The sequence below is a fragment of the Bufo bufo genome, chromosome 5 (genome assembly GCF_905171765.1).
Source record: "Bufo bufo chromosome 5, aBufBuf1.1, whole genome shotgun sequence".
NCBI lineage: Eukaryota > Metazoa > Chordata > Amphibia > Anura > Bufonidae > Bufo > Bufo bufo.
Genome location: NC_053393.1, coordinates 276,087,481 through 276,111,826, shown reverse-complemented (window position 1 = coordinate 276,111,826; position 24,346 = coordinate 276,087,481). Strand labels below are relative to the sequence as shown.

The 24,346-nt window shown below is 48.5% G+C and overlaps 1 protein-coding gene across 1 annotated transcript in view; it reads left to right on the top strand.

Moving 5' to 3' along the window:
• Window positions 1-24,346, top strand: part of CCT5 (chaperonin containing TCP1 subunit 5) — a 147,724-nt gene that overhangs the window by 59,626 nt on the left and 63,752 nt on the right. Inside the window, exons 5-6 of the mRNA XM_040431690.1 lie at window positions 6,785-6,977; window positions 17,251-17,400. Of these exons, the coding sequence (XP_040287624.1) occupies window positions 6,785-6,977; window positions 17,251-17,400 (343 nt within the window). The remainder of the gene's footprint in view (window positions 1-6,784; window positions 6,978-17,250; window positions 17,401-24,346) is intronic.

The following is a 24,346-nucleotide window of genomic DNA, read 5'->3' as shown; positions in this document are numbered from 1 at the left end:
GCTGCATTCTCCAGTCTCGCACGGTTCAACGGATTGGGTCGGCGGCAGAGTCTCGCCTTCCAATCAACATTCTGGAACGGAGGGCGATTTTTCCGCTCTCTCTTTCTCCCATTGGACCCCTCTCCTTGCGGGCCTCCCAGTGAGGATTCAATTGGGCAATGCCACGGCCGTGGCCTACATCAACCATCAGGGCGGGACCCGCAGCCGGATGGTGATGCAGGAGGTGACGAGAATTCTGAGGTGGGCGGGGACGCGCGTTCCGGTGTTGTCAGCAGTTTACATTCCAGGAGTGGACAACTGGACAGCGGTTTTGTCTAAGCCGCAACTAGGGGAATCCAGACGAGTGGTCTCTGCATCCAGAAGTGTTCGAAGAAATCTGCCACAGATGTGGTCGTCCGGATGTGGACCTACTGGCGTCCAGGTTCAACAACAAGCTCCCAGTGTTCCTGGCTCGCGCCCGAGATCTGAGGGCGTATGGATGGACGTGCAGGTGTCTCCGTGGCAGGACTTCAGCCTCCTCTGTTTTCCTCTGTTTTCCTCTCCTACCAAAGGTTCTACGCAAGATCGAGACAGAAGGGATCCCGACCGTTCTCATCGCCCCAGAGTGGCCTCGCCGTGCGTGGTTTTCGGACGTGGCTCGGATGCTGGCGGACGCCCCATGGCCTCTTCCCGACAGACAGGGCCTACTGTCTCAGGGCCCGCTTTTCCACCAGAATTTCCGGTCTCTTCGTTTAACGGAGTGGCTGTTGAAAGCCGCCATCCCGAAGAAGAGGGGGTTCTCGGATTCAGTGATTAGGGCCATGATCAGAGCGAGGAAGTGTTCTTCCTCTCGGATTTACTATCGTACCTGGAAGCCTTTCCTGTCTTTTTGTGAGAGTTCGGGGTTCCCTCCCCTTTGCTTTTCCATCATGATGGTACTGTCTTTTCTTCAGTCTGAGCTTGAGCAGGGACTGTCGCCTAGTTCCCTGTAAGGTCAGGTTTCGGCGCTGGCCGTCTTTTTTTCAGTGGTCCCTTGCTCTTATGGGTCCGGTGAAGACCTTTCTTAAGGGGGTGGCACATTCGGTTCCCCCGCATGTTCCCCCTTTTGTCTCCCCTTTTGTCTCCTTGGGATCTCAATTTGGTCCTGCGCGCTCTGCAGTCGGCCCCCTTTGAGGGACGTCTCTCTGACTGTTTTCACCTGGAAAGTGGTCTTCCTTGGGGCCATAAATTCTAATGCAGCTACATAGCGTAGTGATTAAAGTTCTGGGCGATTATGCAGAAGCTGTGAGTTCAAATCCCATCTCAAGTTTTTAAATCGGACTGGTGTCGGAGCTGGCCGCTCTTTCCTATCAGGAGCCTTTTCTGGTTTTCCAACAGGATAAGGTTGTGCTCCGTCCGGTCCCCTCCTTTTTGCCCCAGGTGGTCTCTCCCTTCCACCTTAATGAGGATCTGGTCCTGCCTTCCTTTTGCCCTTCTCCGGCTCTCCCCAAGGAACGCACTCTGCAATTCCCTGGATGTCGTACGGGCCCTGAAGGTGTATCTCGCGGTTATTGCTTCCGTCCGCCGTTTTCGGCGCTCTGGATCTGCTCGGCTATTTCCACGGCTTATCGCGCTTGTGGTAGAGTTCCCCCTGCTAGGATTACCGCTCACTCCGCTAGGGCAGTGGGGGCTTCCTGGGCAAGACGCAATCATGCCTCTGCGTCTCAGCTGTGTAAGGCGGCCACCTGGTCGTCCTTACATACCTTTACAAATTTTTATCAGTTGCATTCACTGGCTTCGGCTGATGCGGTCTTTGGCCGCAGGGTTTTGCAGGCTGTGGTTCCTGTTTGACCGTTGGACGTTCCTCCTGGCGGTGCGGAGATTTTTTCCCACCCCATGGACTGCTTTAGGACGTCCCATGGTCTGTGTCCCCCAATGGAAAAAAGCACGAGAAAAGGAGATTTTTGTGAAACTCACCTGTAAAATCTTTTTCTCGTCTTTTCCATTGGGGGACACAGCTCCCACCCATTCTGTCTATTGCAGGAGGGGGCTTCAATTCAGTTTTCTGCTTATGGTTGGACCTTATGGCTTGGTCCGATGGTTTCCTTAAGTTTTTTTCTTGCTCCTTCTCCTACTGCTTGTGCAACGCCTGAGTTCCTCCTGGTGGAGTCGGGGGGTATAGCCCGAGGAGGAGGAGCTCTTTCATTTGCATAGTGTCCCTCCTACTAATACCTCAAGCTATACCCATGGTCTGTGTCCCCCAATGGAAAAGACGAGAAAAAGATTTTACAGGTGAGTTTCACAAAAATCTCCTTTTCCATAAGACCAGTGGTACCCTTAGAACTTGCCAAATCTATGATCGTATGTTTAGAGGCCGGTTTAATCCTCTCCACTTTACCTTGTGAGTGCATGGCATGCCTAAGCTGTAAATACATGTAGAATTGGGAATGCGGGAAGCTGAAACTCACGTTGTAATTGAGCATATTCTTTTAAAGTCTCCCCGTCAAAAAGTTGATGCATGTGGGAAAGTCCGTATCGCCCCCACGTCTGAATAGCAGGTATTTTATGGAGTTCTGCATACATGAAATTGGGCCATATTACAGTAAACTTTGTGTACCCTTTTATCTCTGCTACTTTCCTCGCCTTCCACCAGACTTTGTGGATTACCCGAAGTATCGGAATGTCATTCCCCGCTTTATCTAGGGATCCATCCTCTAACGCAGTCAGTAAGTTCTCCCCCCCCCCCCACTAGAATCTGCGCAATTCGCCCCGACTTATTAATGTCTTCCTCCATCCCCCACCCGCGCAAATGCTGTAGTTGGGCAGCTAAGTAATAAATCCACGGGTCTGGAGCCCCAAGTCCCCCATCAGTTTTTGGTCGACAAAGCATAGCCAGTTTTATACGTGGAACCCCTCTCTTCCAGATTAAATATCTGAATATGGCATTAACCGTGACGAAAAATCGGGCAGGAACCCATATAGGTGCATTTTGCAACAAGTAAAGGAGTTGTGGCATCAGTATCATTTTTATAAGATTAACCCTCCCTATTACCGAGAGTGGTAATTTGGTCCAAACCTGTACCTTCTGTCGGAATCTCTGCAGCAGCGGAGTCAAATTCAGTCTCTCATAATCTCTCACATCAACAGTAACCTGGACGCCCAGATATTTGAAAGAAGTGACTAGTTGCAGGCCCTCCATCTGGCAGCGACTGTCCCCTTTATCTTCTGACAACAACATCAGCACAGACTTGGACCAGTTAATGTTCAACCCTGAGAGGCCACTAAATCCATTAATGATATTCATGGCCGCTGGAAGAGAGGAGCTCCATTCATCTAGGAACAAGAGCATGTCATCAGCAGAAAGAGCTACTTTTTCAACCAGCCCATTATACCTAAAGCCCTGAACTGCCTGCGCTTCCCTGAGTGCCATTGCCAGGGGCTCAATTGCTATTGCAAAGAGTAAAGGGGACAAAGGGCACTCCTGCCTCGTCCCTCTGTGCAGATGGAAAGATCTGGAGAGAGCCCCATTCACCCTAATTTTAGCTGTAGGAGTGCTATATAATAGTTGGACCCACTGAACAAAGGTTGCTCCGAAGCCCATTTTCCTAAGCACCGCCCATAGGTATTTCCATTCCACGCTGTCGAATGCTTTGGCCGCGTCAAGAGACGCGACCGCCGCATTCAAACCGCGATACCTTCCTGCCTGTATATTTAAGAATAGACGTCTGATGTTAAAGGGGTATTATCATCTTAATGATCACTGTTAAATCTGTTTAATGATTTAACAGTGATCATTTTTCTAAATATATTTAATTAACAAATTCCCACCCCTTAAACGAAAAAATAAACCTATACTTACCTGACTGTTGTCTTCAGTCTCCCCTGGTTACGGCCACCGCTCTTTTCAGGAATCGTGGTGGCCGCGCGTGCGCAGACTTCTTATCGCCGGCCGCGCGCTGTACTGAACGCGCACGCCGAGACCGCGCATGCGCTATGGTGATTTCTTCCTGGCCAGTATAGTATACTTGCCAGGAAGAAGTCACCAGGGCGCATGCGCGGTCTCAGCGTGCGCGTTCAGTACAGCGCCCGGCCGGGAGAAGACATCCATCAAGATGGAGCCCGCCCCCTGCCGAGTGCCGAAACCAGGAAGTGGACAGCGTGCCGGGAGCAGGTAAGTATTAAACGGCGTGTTGAGAATACCCCTTTTAACTGCAGTCGACATATTTGAAACCTGCCTGGTCTGAACGTATAAGCGACGTTATTACTGTATTAAGCCTATTCGCCAAGACTTTTGGTAATAACTTCACGTCTGCCTGGAGAAGAGATATAGGTCTATACGATTCTGCCATTAGGGGATCTTTGCCCTGCTTGGGAATGACAACTATGATCGCCTCAGTCATACTAAGCGGTAACTTATTCTGACGCTGTGCCTCCTTAAGCACTTCCAGCAACTGAGGAAGTAAGATAGGGGCAAATGTTTTATAAACTTCGGCAGGCAGGCCATCACTCCCAGGGGCCTTAGTATTAGACATATCGCTCAGGGCCGTTTCTAATTCCTTGATTGTTATGGGACCATCCAGAATTGACACTTGATCAGAGCCCAATGAAGGGAGCTGGAGCACTTCCAATAAGTGTGCAATCTCAGGATCTTCTGCAGTAATTTTGGATTCATATAAGGATGAATAGAACATAAGCATAATATCTAACAATTTGTCTGGAGCTGTGAGCTGCGATATACGCAGTGGGCTGCTGCGCTCTGGAGAGCAAAGCCAGTAATCTACCCGTCTTCTCCCCCTCCTCAAAATACGATTGTTTCTGGAAAAACTGTTTGTTTTTTGCTTTGAGAAGAAGTTTATCATTCAGTTTACGTTGTGCTTCCTGCCATTGGGCTCTGTACCCTTCCGTGGGCTGTAAGACATAGTGGGCCAGATTTATCATTACTCTGACAGCTCACTCCACTTTCACATATGGCTAAAGTCAGTTTTAGCCAAGTCAGATTTATGATTGGCCCTTTAAGACTGTAATAAATGTGGTTTGACGGTAGCAGTTTATCCGTCAGTAAGCAGCTTTACAAAATTCGCACATCTTTATGAAAAAGTTGCAAGTTTTTATGAAAAAGTCGCATGTTCTATTAAGTCTCATAAGATAAGCATGGTCCTCACTGGAGTGAAATTGCGACTTTTTAGCGACTTTTTAAATAGTCCCAATAGTAAATCTGTCTAGAGATTCATTTACATAAGAAAACACGCCCACTTTCAGAAAACTGGCAAGCATAGTGCAGAGCAGAAAAAAGTTGCAAATTTGTGCGCAGTTTTAGCGTTTGGGACTTTTTTTGGGACTTTATCACTCCATTATTCTGACATGAGCTAATGATAAATCTGGCCCATTGTGTTTCTGCCTCAATCATCTGTCGTCCTAGTGTTTTTACCGTCACTCTGGATTCGTTACGCTTTTTATTAACCTCCGCGATAAGTATTCCCCTCAAAAGGCTTTTATGGTATCCCAGACTAACAGCGACGAAGCTCCTGGGAGATTAAGGGCAAAAAACTCTTAACATGTTACTAATATTTGAGACTGTGGGAATAACAGACAGCCAAAATGGGTTGAATTTCCATAATGGTCTCTCTCCGGTTCTGGGGGGTAGAAAGTTAGCAGACACTAATATGGGAGAGTGATCCGATAATTGCCTAGTTAAATATCGGACATCGCAGATACGGCAACCCTTTGCCTCATTCCCACGAGCCAGATCTGTTCTGGACAATGTTTGGTACGTGCTAGAGCAGCAAGAGTACTGACGTACCCGCGGGTTGTGCAGCCTCCAGAAATCCATCAGGGATGCCTCTTCCAGAAGTCTCCCAAAGGGGGTAAGCAGCCCCTCCGATTAATGATTAATGCTTGGGGGGGCGAACTGCGCCACCAATGATAACTTACTCATTTATTCATATACAGGAGGCGGGAGCTGGCTGCAGAATCACATAGCCGGCTCCGGACCTCTATGAGTGGCAGCTGCGATCCGCGGCACCTAAGGGGTTAACTACCGCAGATCGCAGCTACCGCTCATAGAGGCCGGGAGCCGGCTATGTGTTTCTGCAGCCAGCTCCCGCCTCCTGTATATGAATTAATGAGAGACTTATCTTCATTGGTGGAGCGGTGGCCACAGCCCCTCCCCTTCTTTTGTCCTCTCTCCTCTAATTGGCGGCAGCAGCAGAAGCACAGGGGGATGGAGACACTGCTTCCTTCTCCCCTGTGCTGCTGAGGGAACACGGAGAGCGCTGAGAGCAGCGCGTTCTGTGTTCCCAATACGTTATCGGTATATCGGCAAAATAGATGCCGATACCGATAACGTTCAAAATCCTGAATATCGGCCGATAATATCGGTAAAACCGATAATCAGTCGATCCCTAGTGCCGATTACCTGATGAACGAGCGAAACGCTTGTTCATTGGGGGATCTGGTTGTTCCTGCAGACATCTAACTTATTGTTTACAGGCTGCAGATGGTGCTGTCTAAATAATACAGCTGTATGAGGACAAACTATCGCAATAGTGATCCCTCATCTTCATACTGTGGAGGGGATTACTGCATGTAAATGCAGAGCTTCAACTCCACTTAACGAGCAGCCAACTGTCTGGAAGGAACGCTTCCTTTCCAACCATTGGCTGCTCCTCGGCGCATGTAATAGCACCATAAGTTTAGTCCATTTATAGAATTAATACATCTGGGTCATTGTGCGGCTGTATTGTATACAAGTGAAAAAAAACTACCTTCCTGTGATGAAATCAAGCTTTACATAGATATTTATTTTATTTATTTATTTTTTATGTAGAATTAACCGTTGTCACAGGCAGATGGCAGAAATTGCAGTGAATGCTGTTCTAACCGTTGCCGACATGGAACGCAAAGATGTGGATTTTGAATTGATTAAAGTTGAGGGTAAAGTTGGAGGCAAACTTGAAGACACAAAATTGATTAAAGGTGTTATTGTAGACAAAGATTTCAGCCACCCACAAATGCCAAAGGTAAGACTACTTAGAAACAAAGGCTGCATTCTCTCCTGTGATTAGATCTTTATTGCCAAAAAAAAACAAACACTTGAACTGATCCTATTAAAGGGGTATTCCCAACACAATGATCACTGTTTAATCTGTTAATGATGTGCCAGTGATCATTTTTGTAAATATATTGTATTGGCAAATTCCCACCCATCTTGATAAAATTCTTTCCCTCCTACCTCATTGTCATATGGTATCTCATAGATATGGCCACCGCTCGCTTCCCGAATTCATGGGCCGCGCTTGCACAAAAGACACTTTATTCTCACCCAGCCAGCTGCTCAGTGCAGTCCTGCACACGAAAGGCTTATTTCTTCAGTGCCACGTCTCATACAGAGCCGCGCATGCCCTGTTTGCAGCGCGGCTCTGTATGAGACACGGCACTAAAGAAATAAGCTTTAAGCATGCGCGGCAGCGTCAGCTCTCGGGACTGCAATTACGGCCGGCTAGATGAAAAGTCTCCTGCGCAAGCGCGGCCCAGGGGTTCGGGAGAGAAGCGGTGGCCATAGACACATGAACGAGCACGCAAGGCGTGTGATTTGAAAAATAGGCTGGGCGGGCTTAGGCAGTTTGAGTGAAGCCCTGCGACGCCTATGTGTCTAGTCAAACGTCCGTATGTGTTTTGCGGATGCGCAAAACACGAACGACACCAATGTGCGTTACGCATTTTGCAGACCACACATCGCCAGCACTCTCATAGAAAATGCCTTTTCTTGTCCTTAATTGCGGACAAGAATAGGACATGTTCTGTTTTTTTTTGCGGAACGGAAGTGCGGCTGCGGACAGCACATTCCGGCCTTATTGAAAATGAATGGGTCTGCACCTGTTCTGCAAAATTGTGGAACAGATGCAGACGTGTGAATGGACCTTTTAGAAGCATGAATGCAGGAAGTGAACAGCAGAGCTGGCTGCAGGTGAGGACGAATTAGCAAGATGGGAAAACCCCTTTAATATAAGGTAGGAAAGAGGAAGAGAATTCATTTACTGAAAGGAGCATTGTTGTCTTTCTACTTTCACACTTGCGGCAGTGTGATCCAGCGGGCAGAGCACCTTTAGGATTTCACAGGTCATTTACCTACTTACCACACATTAGGGCCCCTGGAAAATGCCAGGGCAGTATAACTACCCCACAAGTGACCCCATTTTGGAAAGAAGACACCCCAAGGTATTCCGTGAGGGGCATGGCAAGTTCCTAGAATTTTATATTTTTTGTCACAAGTTAGCGGAAAATGATGATTTTTTTATATATTTTTTTCCCTTACAAAGTCTCATATTCCACTAACTTGTGACAAAAAATAAAAACTTCCATGAACTCACTATGCCCATCACGAAATACCTTGGGGTGTCTTCTTTCCAAAATGGGGTCACTTGTGGGGTAGTTATACTGCCCTGGCATTCTAGGGGCCCAAATGTGTGGTAAGTAGTTTGAAATCAAAATGTGTAAAAAATGACCGGTGAAATCCGAAAGGTGCTCTTTGGAATATGGGCCCCTTTGCCCACCTAGGCTGCAAAAAAGTGTCACACATGTGGTATCTCCGTATTCAGGAGAAGTTGGGGAATGTGTTTTGGGGTGTCATTTTACATATACCCATTTACATATACCCATGCTGGGTGAGAGAAATATCTTGGCAAAAGACAACTTTTCCCTTTTTTTTTTTTTTTTATACAAAGTTGGCATTTGACCAAGATATTTCTCACCCAGCATGGGTATATGTAAAATGACACCCCAAAACACATTCCCCAACTTCTCCTGAGTACGGTGATGCCACATGTGTGACACTTTTTTGCAGCCTAGGTGGGCAAAGGGGCCCACATTCCAAAGAGCACCTTTCGGATTTCACCGGTCATTTTTTACACATTTTGATTTCAAACTACTTACCACACATTTGGGCCCCTAGAATGCCAGGGCAGTATAACTACCCCACAAGTGACCCCATTTTGGAAAGAAGACACCCCAAGGTATTCGCTGATGGGCATAGTGAGTTCATAGAAATTTTTATTTTTTGTCACAAGTTAGTGGAATATGAGACTTTGTAAGAAAAAAAAATCCACTAACTTGTGACAAAAAAGAAAAATTTCTATGAACTCACTATGCCCATCAGCGAATACATTAGGGTGTCTACTTTCCGAAATGGGGTCATTTGTGGGGTGTTTGTACTGTCTGGGCATTGTAGAACCTCAGGAAACATGACAGGTGCTCAGAAAGTCAGAGCTGCTTCAAAAAGCGGAAATTCACATTTTTGTACCATAGTTTGTAAACGCTATAACTTTTACCCAAACCATTTTTTTTTTTTTTTTACCCAAACATTTTTTTTTTATCAAAGACATGTAGAACAATAAATTTAGAGCAAAATTTATATATGGATGTCGTTTTTTTTGCAAAATTTTACAACTGAAAGTGAAAAATGTCATTTTTTTGCAAAAAAATCGTTAAATTTCGATTAATAACAAAAAAAGTAAAAATGTCAGCAGTAATGAAATACCACCAAATGAAAGCTCTATTAGTGAGAAGAAAAGGAGGTAAAATTCATTTGGGTGGTAAAATGCATGACCGAGCAATAAACCGCTAAAGTTGTGGAGTGCCGATTTGTAAAAAAGGGCCTGGTCTTTAGGGGGGGTATAAACCTGTGGTCCTTAAGTGGTTAATCATTCATTACATGTACTCAAAATGGTGTCTTATAAACTATAAACTTGTCCTGCAAAAAATAAGACATCATACAAGTGCATTGATGAAAAAACTAAAAAGTAATAGCTCTTGGAATGCGCTTTTAAAATAGTGTGCGGGGCTCTAAGGGGTTAAATGCTTTTTGAAGGGGGCCGCAGCACTTGTGAGCACTGCAGCCTTTTCATTGATTACACCAGTCCATCTACCTGCATGCTGTGTACTTGGTAGCAGCAATTAATGTGATTAAAACTTCATCCCATTCACTTGAATAGGGGCTATCCTATGAGTAGGTGATGTCAGTTTTATACTTGCATTCCCTACAGTATAACCTAGTGCGTCTTTTTTTTAAAGGGATTTTCCCAGATTTTCATACTGATGACCTATCCTCAGGCTAGGTCATCAGTATCTGATCGGTGGGGGTTTGACACACTGGACCCCACCGATTAGCTGTTTAAGAAGGCAGCGACGCTCCTGCGAACACTGCGGCCTTCTGTCAGCTTTTCCCTAGGCCGAGTGACGTCACATTCATCGGTTTCATGGCCTTGGAGCAGCTTGGCCCTGTTCAAGTGAATGAGGCTGAGCTGCGATGCCAAGTACAGCCGCTTTCCGTCGGGTGAACAGCCTGTCTGATTCGACCTGCCGCTAGTTACCATGTGCCCCCGGACTGCTGCTCCGTCCCCATTGACTATAATGGGTGCGGTGGCACGGCGAGAGGCTGCCGGAATAAATGTCCGACATGTCGTAGTTTTATTCCGGCAGCCTCTCGCCATGCATCTGCCGGAACTCCGCCCTCGCCCCTATTATAGTCAATGAGGATGGAGCTGCAGTCCGGGGGCACACGGTCACTAGCAACAGGACGGATCCAACAGGCTGTTCACCCGATGGAACAGCCTGCCAGAGGTCCATGCCGCTAGTGTGAAAGTAGTCTTATTTGTTCCCTAAGTTGCCCTTAAAAGTAAGTGCCCCTAAGCAACACCTGTTTACCAGAAGAAAAGGTAAAAATACCTCCCAAACCTCCATTGCAACCAGTGCAGGTTACAGTTTTTTTAATTCCAGACTGTAGCCTGAGTGGTGTTCAGATGCGCGTTGACATCACTGCATTCCTATGCTCTTGTGGCCACTATTCCTAAAGTAATCTTTGGTTTGGAAAAGTGAACTGCGGGGCATAGAACCAATGGCTCCTGAACTCCACTGCAGTTTTCAGCTTCATTTACACCCTAAGAATGTGAATAAACTATCCACAGGATAGATGATGTTGGATCGCATGGCGGTCCACAGCAAGTCAGACCCCAAAAGATCAGGTGTATATCATCAGAAGAACAAAGGGTCCCAGAGTCAAGTTTCTGAATAGAGCAGCAGTATGCATGTTAATCCACGACTACATTTACATCTATGGCACTAACAGAGGCTGTCACCAATGATAGCACTGCATGGCTGAGTAGGCATTTCCTGTTGTCGAACTAGGACCAGTAAGCGACTTCAGCTGCAGTTGGCAAGGGAAAATGTGACTATTTTTAAGCCACTATAAATCATATATTACCCATTATGTAATATTATTTTCCTGTATGCAGCACAGCTGGCAGGTGAACTACAGAGAATGGGAAATATCAGCTTTTTTTTTTTTTTTCTTTTGAAGACATAAATTTCTCGCCCATATTCCTTGGGGGACACAGGAAACCATGGGTATAGCTCTGCTCCCTAGGAGGCGTGACACTAAGTGAAAGCTGTAAGCCCCTCCTCCATCAGCTATACCCTTCAGCCTGGAGAAGAGACTGCCAGTATTTGCTTAGTGTCCAAGGAGGCAAGACACCCCCTGCTTATGCAGGGTTGTTTTCCTATAATTTTTAATTTTGCGTTTTTGGTTTTAATTCGATTTTTTTTCTACTTACAGGGACAACAGAGGCGCATTAGACCCCTCTGTTTCTCCCGGGGTTGAGTTGCGCCAGTGCCGGTAATTCCGCACTGCCGCCTCCCCCACAGAAGACAAGGTGGACCAGGGCAGCCTCGCTCCCCTGCGTCCCGCCAGCTCAAGGGTCGCCCGCACGCCAAGTCCCTCCCCCGGCTTCCTGCCACTGCGGTGCCAGTAGCTGAAGGGGCGACCCTGCTGGATGGATTGAGGGCGAAGACAGCGTATGGTGAGTGGCTGCTCCAGCCTCCCCTTCCTCCCTCCCACCGCTGCTACCCCCCACCACTGCTACACCTCCCCCCCCCTACATGGGCATATCAGGACCGTTACCGGGCATCATTTGGGGGGGACTTTGTCTTGGGCAAGTCCTTGGCACGGACGCTGCCTTCAGGGGACGACTGCAGGCAAGGAGGCCGTCTGCCACATCCAGGCGCGGCGGGGGCCGCTTACTTGGCGCGAACGGCGCCATTTCATCTTGGCCGGCACTTCATCACCTTGGGGGTTAAAATCATTTTGTCGCGCGCGGCTCGGCTTCTCCTTCAGCGCGGCAGAGGGGGGCGGAGCTTCAACATGCGCGCCGCTACTTCCGGTTTCGTCGGGCTCCACTTCTCATAGTGCTGCGTGGAATCCTCTCTGCCGTCCGATCCTGAAGCCATTCATCTCCGTGCTGCTGCCTCTCCTCCACAGCCTCCTCAGTCTGTTCCCCTTGCTGCTGCCGCTTGCATCATCCGGGTCTGGTAGGACTGTTAACCCCCTCCGTGCCACCAGTACTGTTGCTTGGGTGTAATCCCCGTTCAGCTTTCTCTGGGGTCTCCCACTTTAAGTGCAACATCTTTTTTCCACCATGTCAGACCCTTCTGCAGCCGCCAAGCCTTGGTACCATGCCTGCACTGCTTGTAGGGAACCCTTTCCCCGGGGGCAGTCTGATCCGCACTGTACTGCATGCCGAGCTCCACCGCAGCCTCAGTCGCCCGCTGTGTCGCTCCCTGCTGCCTCTGACCCGCCTGACTGGGCTAGATCCCTGTCCCAGGCCGTGGAAAGCCTCACTCATGTCGTGGGCCGCCTAATAGACAGGCCGCCTACCCCGCAGGACGCCACTCTTACTGTCGCGCCCTCCGGGTCCACTGCTTCTGCCGCTGCAGCGGGTTCACTCTCTCTTAGTGACCCCTCCAGAGCTAGGCACTCTCAGAAGCGTCTTAGAGTAGAGCGAGCCTCCTCCTCAGAGGCCTCCCTCTCCCCGCCACGCGTGCGCACCCAGACGGGCCTCTCCTCTCCAAAGGATTCGCTCTCTGAAGGTGAATTGGCGGTTTCAGATTTGGAAATGGACTCGGCCCTGCCGTCCAAGCTAGCCTCAGCAATGGATCAACTCATCTCTGATATTCGTGACACCTTTAAGGTGCAAGATGACCCCCCTAGCTCTGACGCGGCTAGCGTCTCCTTTATCAGACCCAGGCAGGCCTCAAAAGTCTTTCCAATCCACTCTGATTTCTCCTCCGTGGTGTCTAAGGCTTGGGCTCGCCCGAACGCCCGTTTTGTCAACCCCAAGAAGCTGGACATTTGCTATCCTTTTCCAGCCGATGTCGTGGCCACCTGGTCGTCCCCACCCAAGGTGGACCCCCCTGTGGCCCGGCTGTCAAAGAACACGGCCATCCCTGTTCCCGACGGGTCCTCTCTTCAGTCAGCGGAGGACCGTCGCATGGAGACCCTTTCCAAGGGCATTTTTGCTGCCTCCGGTTCTGCTCTCAGACCGGTTTTTGCCTCTGCTTGGGCAGGTAAAGCAATCTCTGCTTGGGGCGCGCAGCTGGAACAGGAGTTGGACTCGGACGTCCCCATCCAGGACCTACGTTCCTTGGCCCAGCTTATTATTCGGGCCGGGAATTTTGTTTGAGGCCTCCCTTGATGCGGGAGCCCTTATTGCACGCTCCTCCGCCCTGGCAGTTTCCGTCAGGAGGGAGCTCTGGCTGAAGGTTTGGAAAGCGGACGCTGCCTCCAAACGTTCCTTGGCGGGGCTACCGTTTGCGGGTTCCCGCCTTTTCGGGGTTCGCCTAGACGAGCTTATTTCGGAGGCCACGGGTGGTAAAAGCACCCATCTTCCTCAACCCCAAGCCAGGGGCGCCCCCCGCAGACGCCCTGGTGCATCTCGTTTTCGGTCCTCCCGCAGGGCCTCTGGGGCTCCCCCCACAGCTGCCGCTTCGGCTCCTCCCCAGGATAAGCGCAGGAAGCCGTTTTTTCGGGCGCAGCCCTCCTGGCGCAGGCCACAGGCTGCCCGCACACCCGCAGCAAAGCAGTCCTCTGCCTGAAGGCGCGCCCCCACCCACCCGGGTGGGGGGCCGGCTCCTCCTTTTCAGGGACGTCTGGATGGCTCACGTCTCCGACGCCTGGGCTCTCGAAATTGTGTCCTCCGGATACAAAATCGAATTTGCATCCTTCCCTCCAGATCGGTTCTTTCGCTCCCGCCCGCCGCGGGACCCGAAAAGCGCGGCTGCGTTCTCCGCGGCTGTTCAAGCCTTACTGGACAGGGGGGTGATTACCCCCGTTCCTCTAGAGGAAAGGTTCCAAGGGTTCTACTCGAACCTCTTTGTAGTTCCCAAGAAGGAAGGTTCGGTGCGGCCCATTTTGGACCTCAAAAAGCTCAACCGTTTTCTCCTCCTTCGACGGTTTCGGATGGAGTCCCTCCGTTCCGCGGTGGCTTCCCTGGAGCAGGGAGATTTCATGTCTTCCATCGATATACAGGATGCCTACCTCCATGTTCCGGTAGCCCGGTGTCACCATCGCTTCCTGCGATTCGCCGTGGGGGACCTCCACTTCCAATTTGTCGCCCTTCCCTTTGGGCTGGCAACAGCCCCCCGGGTGTTCACCAAGGTCCTGGCCCCGGTTTTGGCCTTACTCCGTTCCAGGGGTGTTTTTCTGCTACCGTACTTGGACGATATCCTCATCAAGGCTCCGTCCCTTTCTCAAGCGGTTGCCAGCGTGGATCTCACTCTAGAGACTCTGGCGAGGTTCGGTTGGGTCATCAACTTCCCCAAGTCCTCCCTTTCCCCCTCCAGACAACTGGTCTTCCTGGGAATGCTTTTAGACACGGGAGCGGCGGAGGTACGTCTTCCCTCGGAAAAACGACTGATCCTCCGTCGGGCGGTTCGGGGTCTCCTTCTCCACCGTCGACCGTCCTTCCGCTTCTGCATGCGGGTCTTGGGGCAGATGGTTGCCTGCTTCGAGGCGATCCCATTTGCGCAGTTTCACTCCCGCCCTCTCCAACGGGCGATCCTCTCCTCCTGGGACAAATCGCCGGAGTCTCTGGATCATCCCTTCCATCTATCGCCTCCGGTGCGGTAATCTCTCCGCTGGTGGTTACAGTCCCCTCTTCTGGGCAGGTCCTTTCTGCCACTCAACTGGTTGGTGGTTACAACCGATGCCAGTCTCTTGGGCTGGGGAGGCGTGTTTCCTCCCCGATCCGTCCAGGGCATTTGGTCTCCATCGGAGTCCAAACTCTCGATCAATGTCCTGGAGCTGAGAGCGGCCCTTCTGTCTCTGCGACACTGGACTCATCTGCTGAAGGGTCATCCAGTTCGTGTGCAATCGGACAACGCCACGGCCGTGGCGTACATAAACCACCAGGGGGGCACTCGCAGCGCTGCAGCAATGCGGGAGGTCACCAGCATTCTCCGTTGGGCGGAAGCCCACGTCCCGGCCCTATCTGCAATTTTTATTCCAGGGGTGGACAATTGGGCGGCGGACTTCCTCAGTCGCACCACCGTCGACCCCGGCGAGTGGTCTCTTCACCCGGAGGTGTTCGAGGCCATTTGCTTTCGTTGGGGCATACCGGACGTGGACCTCATGGCCTCCAAATTCAATCACAAGGTCCCCGCCTATCTGTCCAGGGCCAGGGATCCGGGAGCCTGCGGAGCCGACGCCCTCGTTCTTCCTTGGCGAGGCTTCGCGCGTCCATACATATTCCCTCCCATCCCACTCCTGCCCAAGGTCCTTCGGAAGATCGCGGCGGAAGGCGTCTCGGTGATTCTGGTCGCTCCGGACTGGCCCCGCCGGTCTTGGTATGCCGACCTCATGCTGCTCCTGGCAGACGCGCCCTGGCCGCTGCCCGCCAGGGAAGATCTTCTCTCTCAGGGACCAATCTTCCACCCTTGTTTAAGGTCCCTACGTTTGACGGCGTGGTTGTTGAGACCACCGTCCTGACACGTTGGGGTTTTTCTGCGGACTTCGTCCGCACCATGATCCGCGCCCGTAAGCCGTCCTCTTCTAGGATCTATTATAGGACCTGGAGAACCTATTTGGGGTTCTGTGCCGATCTGGGGATTCCTCCGCTCCTCTTTTCTCTCCCCACCGTTTTGTCCTTCCTGCAGAGCGGACTTGCCCAAGGTCTGGGCCTTAGTTCTTTGAAGGGTCAGGTGTCTGCGCTGTCCATTTTGTTTCAGCGCCCACTGGCCCCCCTTGGTCCTGTCAAGACCTTCCTTCAGGGCGTGGCTCACACGGTTCCCCCGTACCGCCCTCCGGTACCGCCCTGGGACCTGAACCTGGTTCTCTCAGCGCTCCAGGCTTCTCCTTTCGAGCCTCTGCGGACGGTTTCCTTGCGACTTCTGTCCTGCAAGGTTATTTTCCTTGTAGCCGTCACCTCTCTTCGGAGGGTGTCCGAATTGGCTGCACTCTATCTGGAACCTTTTCCTAGTGTTCCACCAGGACAAGGTGGTTCTTCGTCCGATCCCTTCCTTCCTAAGGTGGTCTCCGCCTTTCATCTGAACGAGGACATCGTTCTCCCCTCTTTGTGTCCTTCCCACCCGCGGGAGAGGAAGCTTCATCGCCTGGACGTTGTCAGGGCACTCAAGGTTTACCTGGAGGTAACCAGCTCTTTCAGGCGTACTGACTCGCTCTTTGTGGTTCCGGAGGGGTCGCGCAGAGGGATGGCGGCATCCAAAGTTGCTATCGCCCGTTTTGTCAAGATGGCTGTTACTGAGGCTTATCTCGCCAAGGGCAAGGTTCCGCCCCTCGGTGTTACCGCTCACTCCACTAGAGCGGTCGGGGCTTCCTGGGCTCAGAGGAATCGGGCTTCTACGGAGCAGATTTGCAAGGCGGCCACTTGGTCCTCCTTGCACACCTTCACCAAGTTCTACAGGGTGCATACTCATGCGTCGGCTGACGCTGCTTTAGGCCGTCTGGTGTTGCAGGCGGCAGTTGATTGATGCCTCTGGTGTTGGTCTAGTTTGTTCTGGTCCCTCCCTTCTGGGACTGCTCTGGAACGTCCCATGGTTTCCTGTGTCCCCCAAGGAATATGGGCGAGAAAAGGAGACTTTTGTATTACTTACCAGTAAAGTCTCTTTCTCGCTCTTCCTTGGGGGACACAGCACCCGCCCTTCATTTGGGTTACAGTTGTGGTTCCGGCTTGGTTGCCCCCGTTGGGGCTCGACAGTTCTTTTTTCCGGTTGGTGGTTATCTTTCACTACTTGGACACGCAACTGGCAGTCTCTTCTCCAGGCTGAAGGGTATAGCTGATGGAGGAGGGGCTTACAGCTTTCACTTAGTGTCACGCCTCCTAGGGAGCAGAGCTATACCCATGGTTTCCTGTGTCCCCCAAGGAAGAGCGAGAAAGAGACTTTACTGGTAAGTAATACAAAAGTCTCCTTTTTAAAAAATTAATTGCATTGTTTTTTTTATTTCAGGAAGTGAAAGATGCTAAAATTGCTATTCTTACATGTCCATTTGAACCCCCTAAACCCAAGACAAAACATAAGCTTGATGTCACATCAGTCGACGACTACAAAGCACTTCAAAAATATGAAAGAGAAAAATTCCTTGAGATGGTTAAACAGGTTTGTATGAGCTTTTTTGGGTTTCCTCTTAAAATGTAGGCTTTTTTATATTGTATTATCACAGTTTGATAACTTTTTCAAGAGGTGCACAACACTACTTGTGTTGGCCCACCTGTGTTAGATTTTGAGTTAAAGGTTTTGTCCCATCTTGCTATTTCTCTGGCGAAGTGGGACTAGGTGCTGGCCCTAGGTAGCCAGGCTTACAGAAACAGGCAAGCATGGCAGCAATATGCTGTTTCCGTAGCTCCCATTGCAGTGAAGAGACAGCAAAACGTCCCCTCATCCTGCAAAAAATTAGCCCCCACATTTAAAATTATTATTTTTTCTTATCATAAAAATGCTTTGTGTGAAAGTGGTGAAACGTAAAAAAAAATATATGTAAACTTTGGGGGCGGGGGTCATTTATTGAGACTGGCGTTTCAGACGCCGGTCTTAATAAACCCTGCACTGGCTGGCGTAGATTTAGAATATTTTCTACGCCTAAAACTGGCATAGAAAATAAATATCATGGGCTTTTTTAGTACTTATGATGTATCCTTTAAAGGGAATCTGTCACTAGCAATTTACCCAATTTTTTTTTTTCAGGAATCCATGTTTAACAGAGTACCTTTTTTCCATCGGTCTTGTTCTTTTGATTGTCCGTCTTGTCATTTCTTCAAAAAATCGATTCTTATGATGTGTAAATGACGCTGTAAGGAGCCCAGAGGGGCGTTCTTCTTTCTCCACGGTGCCCAGGAACGCCCCTCTGAAGTGCCGTGCCCGCCTAAATTTGAAATCTAATAACGCCTCCAAGTTCATCTAAACAAACACCCCGATCCTCCTCTCGCCGGCATCCCAAATCCCGCGCAGGCGCAGTGCCGACAGTCATCTTATCATAGCCCAGGAAATCGCCGGCACTGCGCCTGCGCGGGGATTGGGATGCCGGCGAGAGGAGGATCGGGGTGTTTGCCGCAGAGCGCGGCGCTGAGGAGGGGGCGTTGTTGAGCACTTAGCCGCGCCTCTGGGAGGGGATTTAGATGAACTTGGAGGCGTTATTAGATTTCAAATTTAGGCGGGCACGGCACTTCAGAGGGGCGTTCCTGGGCACCGTGGAGAAAGAAGAACGCCCCTCTGGGCTCCTTACAGCGTCATTTACACATCATAAGAATCTATTTTTTTGAAGAAATGACAAGACGGACAATCAAAAGAACAAGACCGATGGAAAAAAGGTACTCTGTTAAACATGGATTCATGAAAAAAAAATTGGGGTAAATTGCTAGTGACAGATTCCCTTTAAATAGGAAGGAAAAAGTAGCGTCATGGCCTACTTGCTGTTTCCGGCAGGCCAGTGATGTTAAAACTATGTTTGTGACCTGGAGCTGGCTCTGCTCCATTCATTTCAAAGGGCTTGAGCCGCACTCAAACTACATAATTAGTCGTGATGTCACTGGCCAGCGGAAAACTGCTAGATGGCCATGGCACTACTGAAAGTGCTGCTGCCTTCTCAAACAGCTTTTCAGCAGGTGTCCTAGGTTTCAAACCCTTGCCTATCAGATGCTGATCTTTCCAAAGGATAGATAATCCGTAGTAAAAAGGTAAAGAACCCTTTGAATTTGCAGTTTTCTGACCCGTTTCACAACTCGCTCTTACTTACATTCACTGCCCAGATAGTTTGTAGCTGCTACCATCCAGCTATTTACATACATTCCCTATCATTGCCTCTATTGCTGCTTTGACACGCAAATGAACATAACATCACAGAAAAGAAGTGCTGCATGGACATGTGACCACAGCCCTGAAAAATAAATGAATAAGATCAAAATAATAAATATATATTCCGTCTGTCTTTATGCGCGCCCAAACGACTGGACCGATCTTCACCAAATTTGTCACATAGGTATTTCCTGAGAGATTCCCAAAAAAATGACCTGTATTTGCCAATAGAAGCCTGCAAGTCTTTCACTCATATCCCAACGGCCATACACGCAGTCACATTATCTTTCCCTTATCAGCCAATAGAAGCTCGCAGGCCCTTAGTCTCTACATACATGCAGTTTTACTCCAGGTTTCCATAACAACCCAGCCATTTTTCTTCACTGCTGTAGGTCAGATTTAGGCTAGGGCTACATGACGACAATAAGTCGCACGAAACATAGGACACAACTACACTGCTACATGCATCTATTTTGGATGGATTTTTTGCGACTGTCGTGTCACAGCGCGACACCATAGCCTATCATTATAATGTGCGACATTAGTACGACAAAATGTCGTCATGTAGCCCTAGCCTTATAGGGTCAGGGTGCTGTGGAGGTCACTGTTAAGGCTGCAAGGTACTGTGAGGTCACTGTTAAAGGGATTCTGTCACCTCTCATAACCCAAATTCGGATTTTAAACCAGTCATGCTCCACAGCCTACCTTGAATCGGCTGTGCTGTTCTATATTGTAATCCGTCCAGTAGTTTTGCAGAAAAACGACTTTTTTATAATTATGCAAATTAACCCTGAAGGTGCCCAGAGGGGCGTTATGTTCCCCTTTGTGTGCCCAGTAACGCCCCTCTTACAGTGCCCAAAACGCCTTCCTCCAGAATCCCCACAGCGTCTCATCCCTCTCCTCCCCCTCCTTGACGGCCGAGCGAAGTCTCGCGCAGACGCAGTACCCACTGAGGGCTGCGCCAGTGCGATTTGCTGGAGACTGAGGGAAGAGCGAGCATCAGACGTCACTGGGCTCGGCGCATGAGCCCAACTATGAAGATACCGGAGGCTATAACGGGAGAACATGTCTGTATAGTTAGTTTAGATGTTTTATTCTGGTGAAAGGTCCTCTTTTAAGGTCAAATTTATTTAGACTTAAAGGTGATGTCTTTGTTTGCTAGTGGTCTGTATCTTGGGTTTAGATATAAAAAAAAAATATATATATATAATACACGCTGTGGTATTTGTGTTGTGATTTCACTGCGTTATTGGTGCGTTTTGTGTTTCCTTATTTATAACGATATAGCTGATTCGTTTAGATACTGTTACTTCTTTTCAGGGTAATGTATTTTGTTATTTTAGGATGACGTGCTTCATCTGTTGTTGATATTGTCATCCTAAAATAACAAAATACTGTTACTTCTTTTCAGGGTAATGTATCTAAACGAATAACCTATACAATAACACACCGAAATCACAACATAAATACCACAGCGTTGTTTTTTTTATATATATATATATATATATTTATTTATTTATTTTCACCTAAAGAATTATTAGGAACACCTGTTCTATTTCTCATTAATGCAAGTATCTAGTCAACCAATCACATGGCAGTTGCTTCAATGCATTTAGGGCGGTGGACCTGGTCAAGACAATCTCCTGAACTCCAAACTGAATGTCAGAATGGGAAAGAAAGGTGATTTAAGCAATTCTGAGCGTGGCATGGTTGTTGGTGCCAGACGGGCCGGTCTGAGTATTTCACAATCTGCTCAGTTACTGGGATTTTCACGCACAACCATTTCTAGGGTTTACAAAGAATGGTGTGAAAAGGGAAAAACATCCAGTATGCAGCAGTCCTGTGGGCAAAAATGCCTTGTGGATGCTAGAGGTCAGAGGAGAATGAGCCGACTGATTCAAGCTGATAGAAGAGCAACGTTGACTGAAATAACCACTCGTTACAACCGAGGTATGCAGCAAAGCATTTGTGAAGCCACAACACGCACAACCTTGAGGCGGATGGGCTACAACAGCAGAAGACCCCACCGGGTACCACTCATCTCCACTACAAATACGAAAAAGAGGCTACAATTTGCACGAGCTCACCAAAATTGGACTGTTGAAGACTGGAAAAATGTTGCCTGGTCTGAGTCTCAATTTCTGTTGAGACATTCAAACGGTAGAGTCCAAATTTGGCGTAAACAGACTGAGAACATGTATCCATCATGCCTTGTTACCATTGTGCAGGCTGGTGGTGGTGGTGTAATGGTGTGGGGGATGTATTCTGGGCACACTTTAGGCCCCTTAGTGCCAATTTGGCATCGTTTAAATGCCACGGCCTACCTGAGCATTGTTTCTGACCATGTCCATCCCTTCATGACCACCATGTACACATCCTCTGATGGCTACTTCCAGCAGGATAATGCACCATGTCACAAAGCTCGAATAATTTCAAATTGGTTTCTTGAACATGACAATGAGTTCACTATACTAAAATGGCCCCCACAGTCACCAGATCTCAACCCAATAGAGCATCTTTGGGATGTGGTGGAACGGGAGCTTCGTGCCCTGGATGTGCATCCCTCAAATCTCCAACTGCATGATGCTATCCTATCAATATGGGCCAACATTTCTAAAGAATGCTATCAGCACCTTGTTGAATCAATGCCACGTAGAATTAAGGCAGTTCTGAAGGCAGAAGGGGGTCCAACACTGTATTAGTATGGTGTTCCTAATAATTCTTTGTGTGTGTGTGTGTGTGTGTGTGTGTGTGTGTGTGTGTGTATATACATATATATGTGTATATACACAGTACAGATTAAAAGTTTGGACACATCTCATTCAAAGAGTTTTTTTTCTTTTTATTTTCATGACTATGAAAATTGTAGATTCACACTGAAGGCATCAAAACTATGACTTAACACACGTGGAATTATATACATAACAAACAAGTGTGAAACAACTAAAAATATGTCATGTTCTAGGTTCTTCAACGTAGCCACCTTTTGCTTTGATTACTGCTTTGCACACTCTTGGCATTCTCTTGATGAGCTTCAAGAGGTAGTCCCCTGAAATGGTTTTCACTTCACAGGTGTGCCCTGTCGGGTTTAATAAGTGGGATTTCTTGCCTTATAAATAAAGTTGGGACCACCAGTTGCGTTGAGGAGAAGTCAGGTGAATACACAGCTGATAGTCCTACTGAATAGACTGTTAGAATTTGTATTATGGCAAGAAAAAAGCAGCTAAGTAAAGAAAAACGAGTGGCCATCATTACTTTAAGAAATGAAGGTCAGTCAGTCAGCCGAAAAATTGGGAAAACTACATCTGTAATATTTATCAGTTTCCACCAGATTATATCTTTCCACTCTATTCATTTAATTTAGTTGTCTGTCATATACATATTGGGCATTAGGGATCTTTTAAATGAATGAAGAGTAAGTGAACCCTTCATCGAGGCCTTTGGGGCCTAGACTTTGCAAGCGGTAGATCCAGCGAATTTCTTCTTGTAGGAGTCTTCTATCAATGTCTGATGAAACAAATGTAGAGACGGGCGGCACAGCTGCACGAACTCAGACCCTTTCAAACAACAAGCAGAGTATAGCAAAAATCCACTGGTTCTCCTGTTCATGTACACTGACTGTGGTGCACAGCTGAGAAGATAGATGTATACACTCACCTAAAGAATTATTAGGAACACCATACGAATACGGTGTTGGACCCCCTTTTGCCTTCAGAACTGCCTAAATTCTACGTGGCGTTGATTCAACAAGGTGCTGATGGCATTCTTTAGAAATGTTGGCCCATATTGATAGGATAGCATCTTGCAGTTGATGGAGATTTGAGGGATGCACATCCAGGGCAAGAAGCTCCCGTTCCACCACATCCCAAAGATGCTCTATTGGGTTGAGATCTGGTGACTGGGGGCCATTTTAGTACAGTGAACTCATTGTCATGTTCAAGAAACCAATTTGAAATGATTCGAGCTTTGTGACATGGTGCATTATCCTCCTGGAAGTAGCCATCAGAGGATGGATACATGTTCTCATTCTGTTTACGCCAAATTCGGACTCTACCATTTGAATGTCTCAACAGAAATCGAGACTCATCAGACCAGGCAACATTTTTCCAGTCCAATTTTGGTGAGCTCGTGCAAATTGTAGCCTCTTTTTTTTCCTATTTGTAGTGGAGATAAGTGGTACCCGGTGGGGTCTTCTGCTGTTGTAGCCCATCCGCCTTAAGGTTGTGCGTGTTGTGGCTTCACAAATGCTTTGCTGCATACCTCGGTTGTAACGAGTGGTTATTTTAGTCAACGTTGCTCTTCTATCAGCTTGAATCAGTCGGCCCATTCTCCTCTGACCTCGCATCCACAAGGCATTTTTGCCCACAGGACTGCCGCATACTGGATGTTTTTCCCTTTTCACACCATTCTTTGTAAACCCTAGAAATGGTTGTGCGTGAAAATCCTAGTAACTGAGCAGATTGTGAAATACTCAGACCGGCCCGTCTGGCACCAACAACCATGCCATGCTCAGAATTGCTTAAATCACCTTTCTTTCCCATTCTGACATTTAGTTCGGAGTTCAGGAGGTTGTCTTGACCAGGACCACCCCCCTAAATGCATTGAAGCAACTGCCATGTGATTGGTTGACTAGATAATTGCATTAATGAGAAATAGAACAGGTGTTCCTAATAATTCTTTAGGTGAGTGTATATCTCTATATATCTCTAAACCCAAGATACAGACAAAGACATCACCTTTAAAGGGAATCTGTCACTAGCAAATTACCCAAATTTTTTTTTCATGAATCCATGTTTAACAGAGTACCTTTTTTCCATCGGTCTTGTTCTCTTGATTGTCAGTCTTGTCATTTCTTAAAAAAATCGATTCTTGTTATATGTAAATGACGCTGTAAGGAGCCCAGAGGGGCGTTCTTTTTTCTCCATGGTGCCCAGGAACGCCCCTCTGGAGTGCCGTGCCTGGCAAAATTAGAAAATTAATAACGCCTCCAAGTTCATCTAAATCGCCTCCCAGAGGCGCGGCTAAGTGCTCAACACCCCCCCCAGCGCCGCACCGAAACACCCCGATCCTCCTCTTGCCGGCATCCCAAATCCCGCGCAGGCGCAGTGCCGGCGATTGCCTGCGCTATGATGACTGTCGGCACTGCGCCTGCGCGGGATTTGGGATGCCGTCGAGAGGAGGATCGGGGTGTTTGCCGCAGAGCGCGGAGCTGAGGGGACGTGGGTGGGGGGGCGTTGTTTAGCACTTAGCCGCG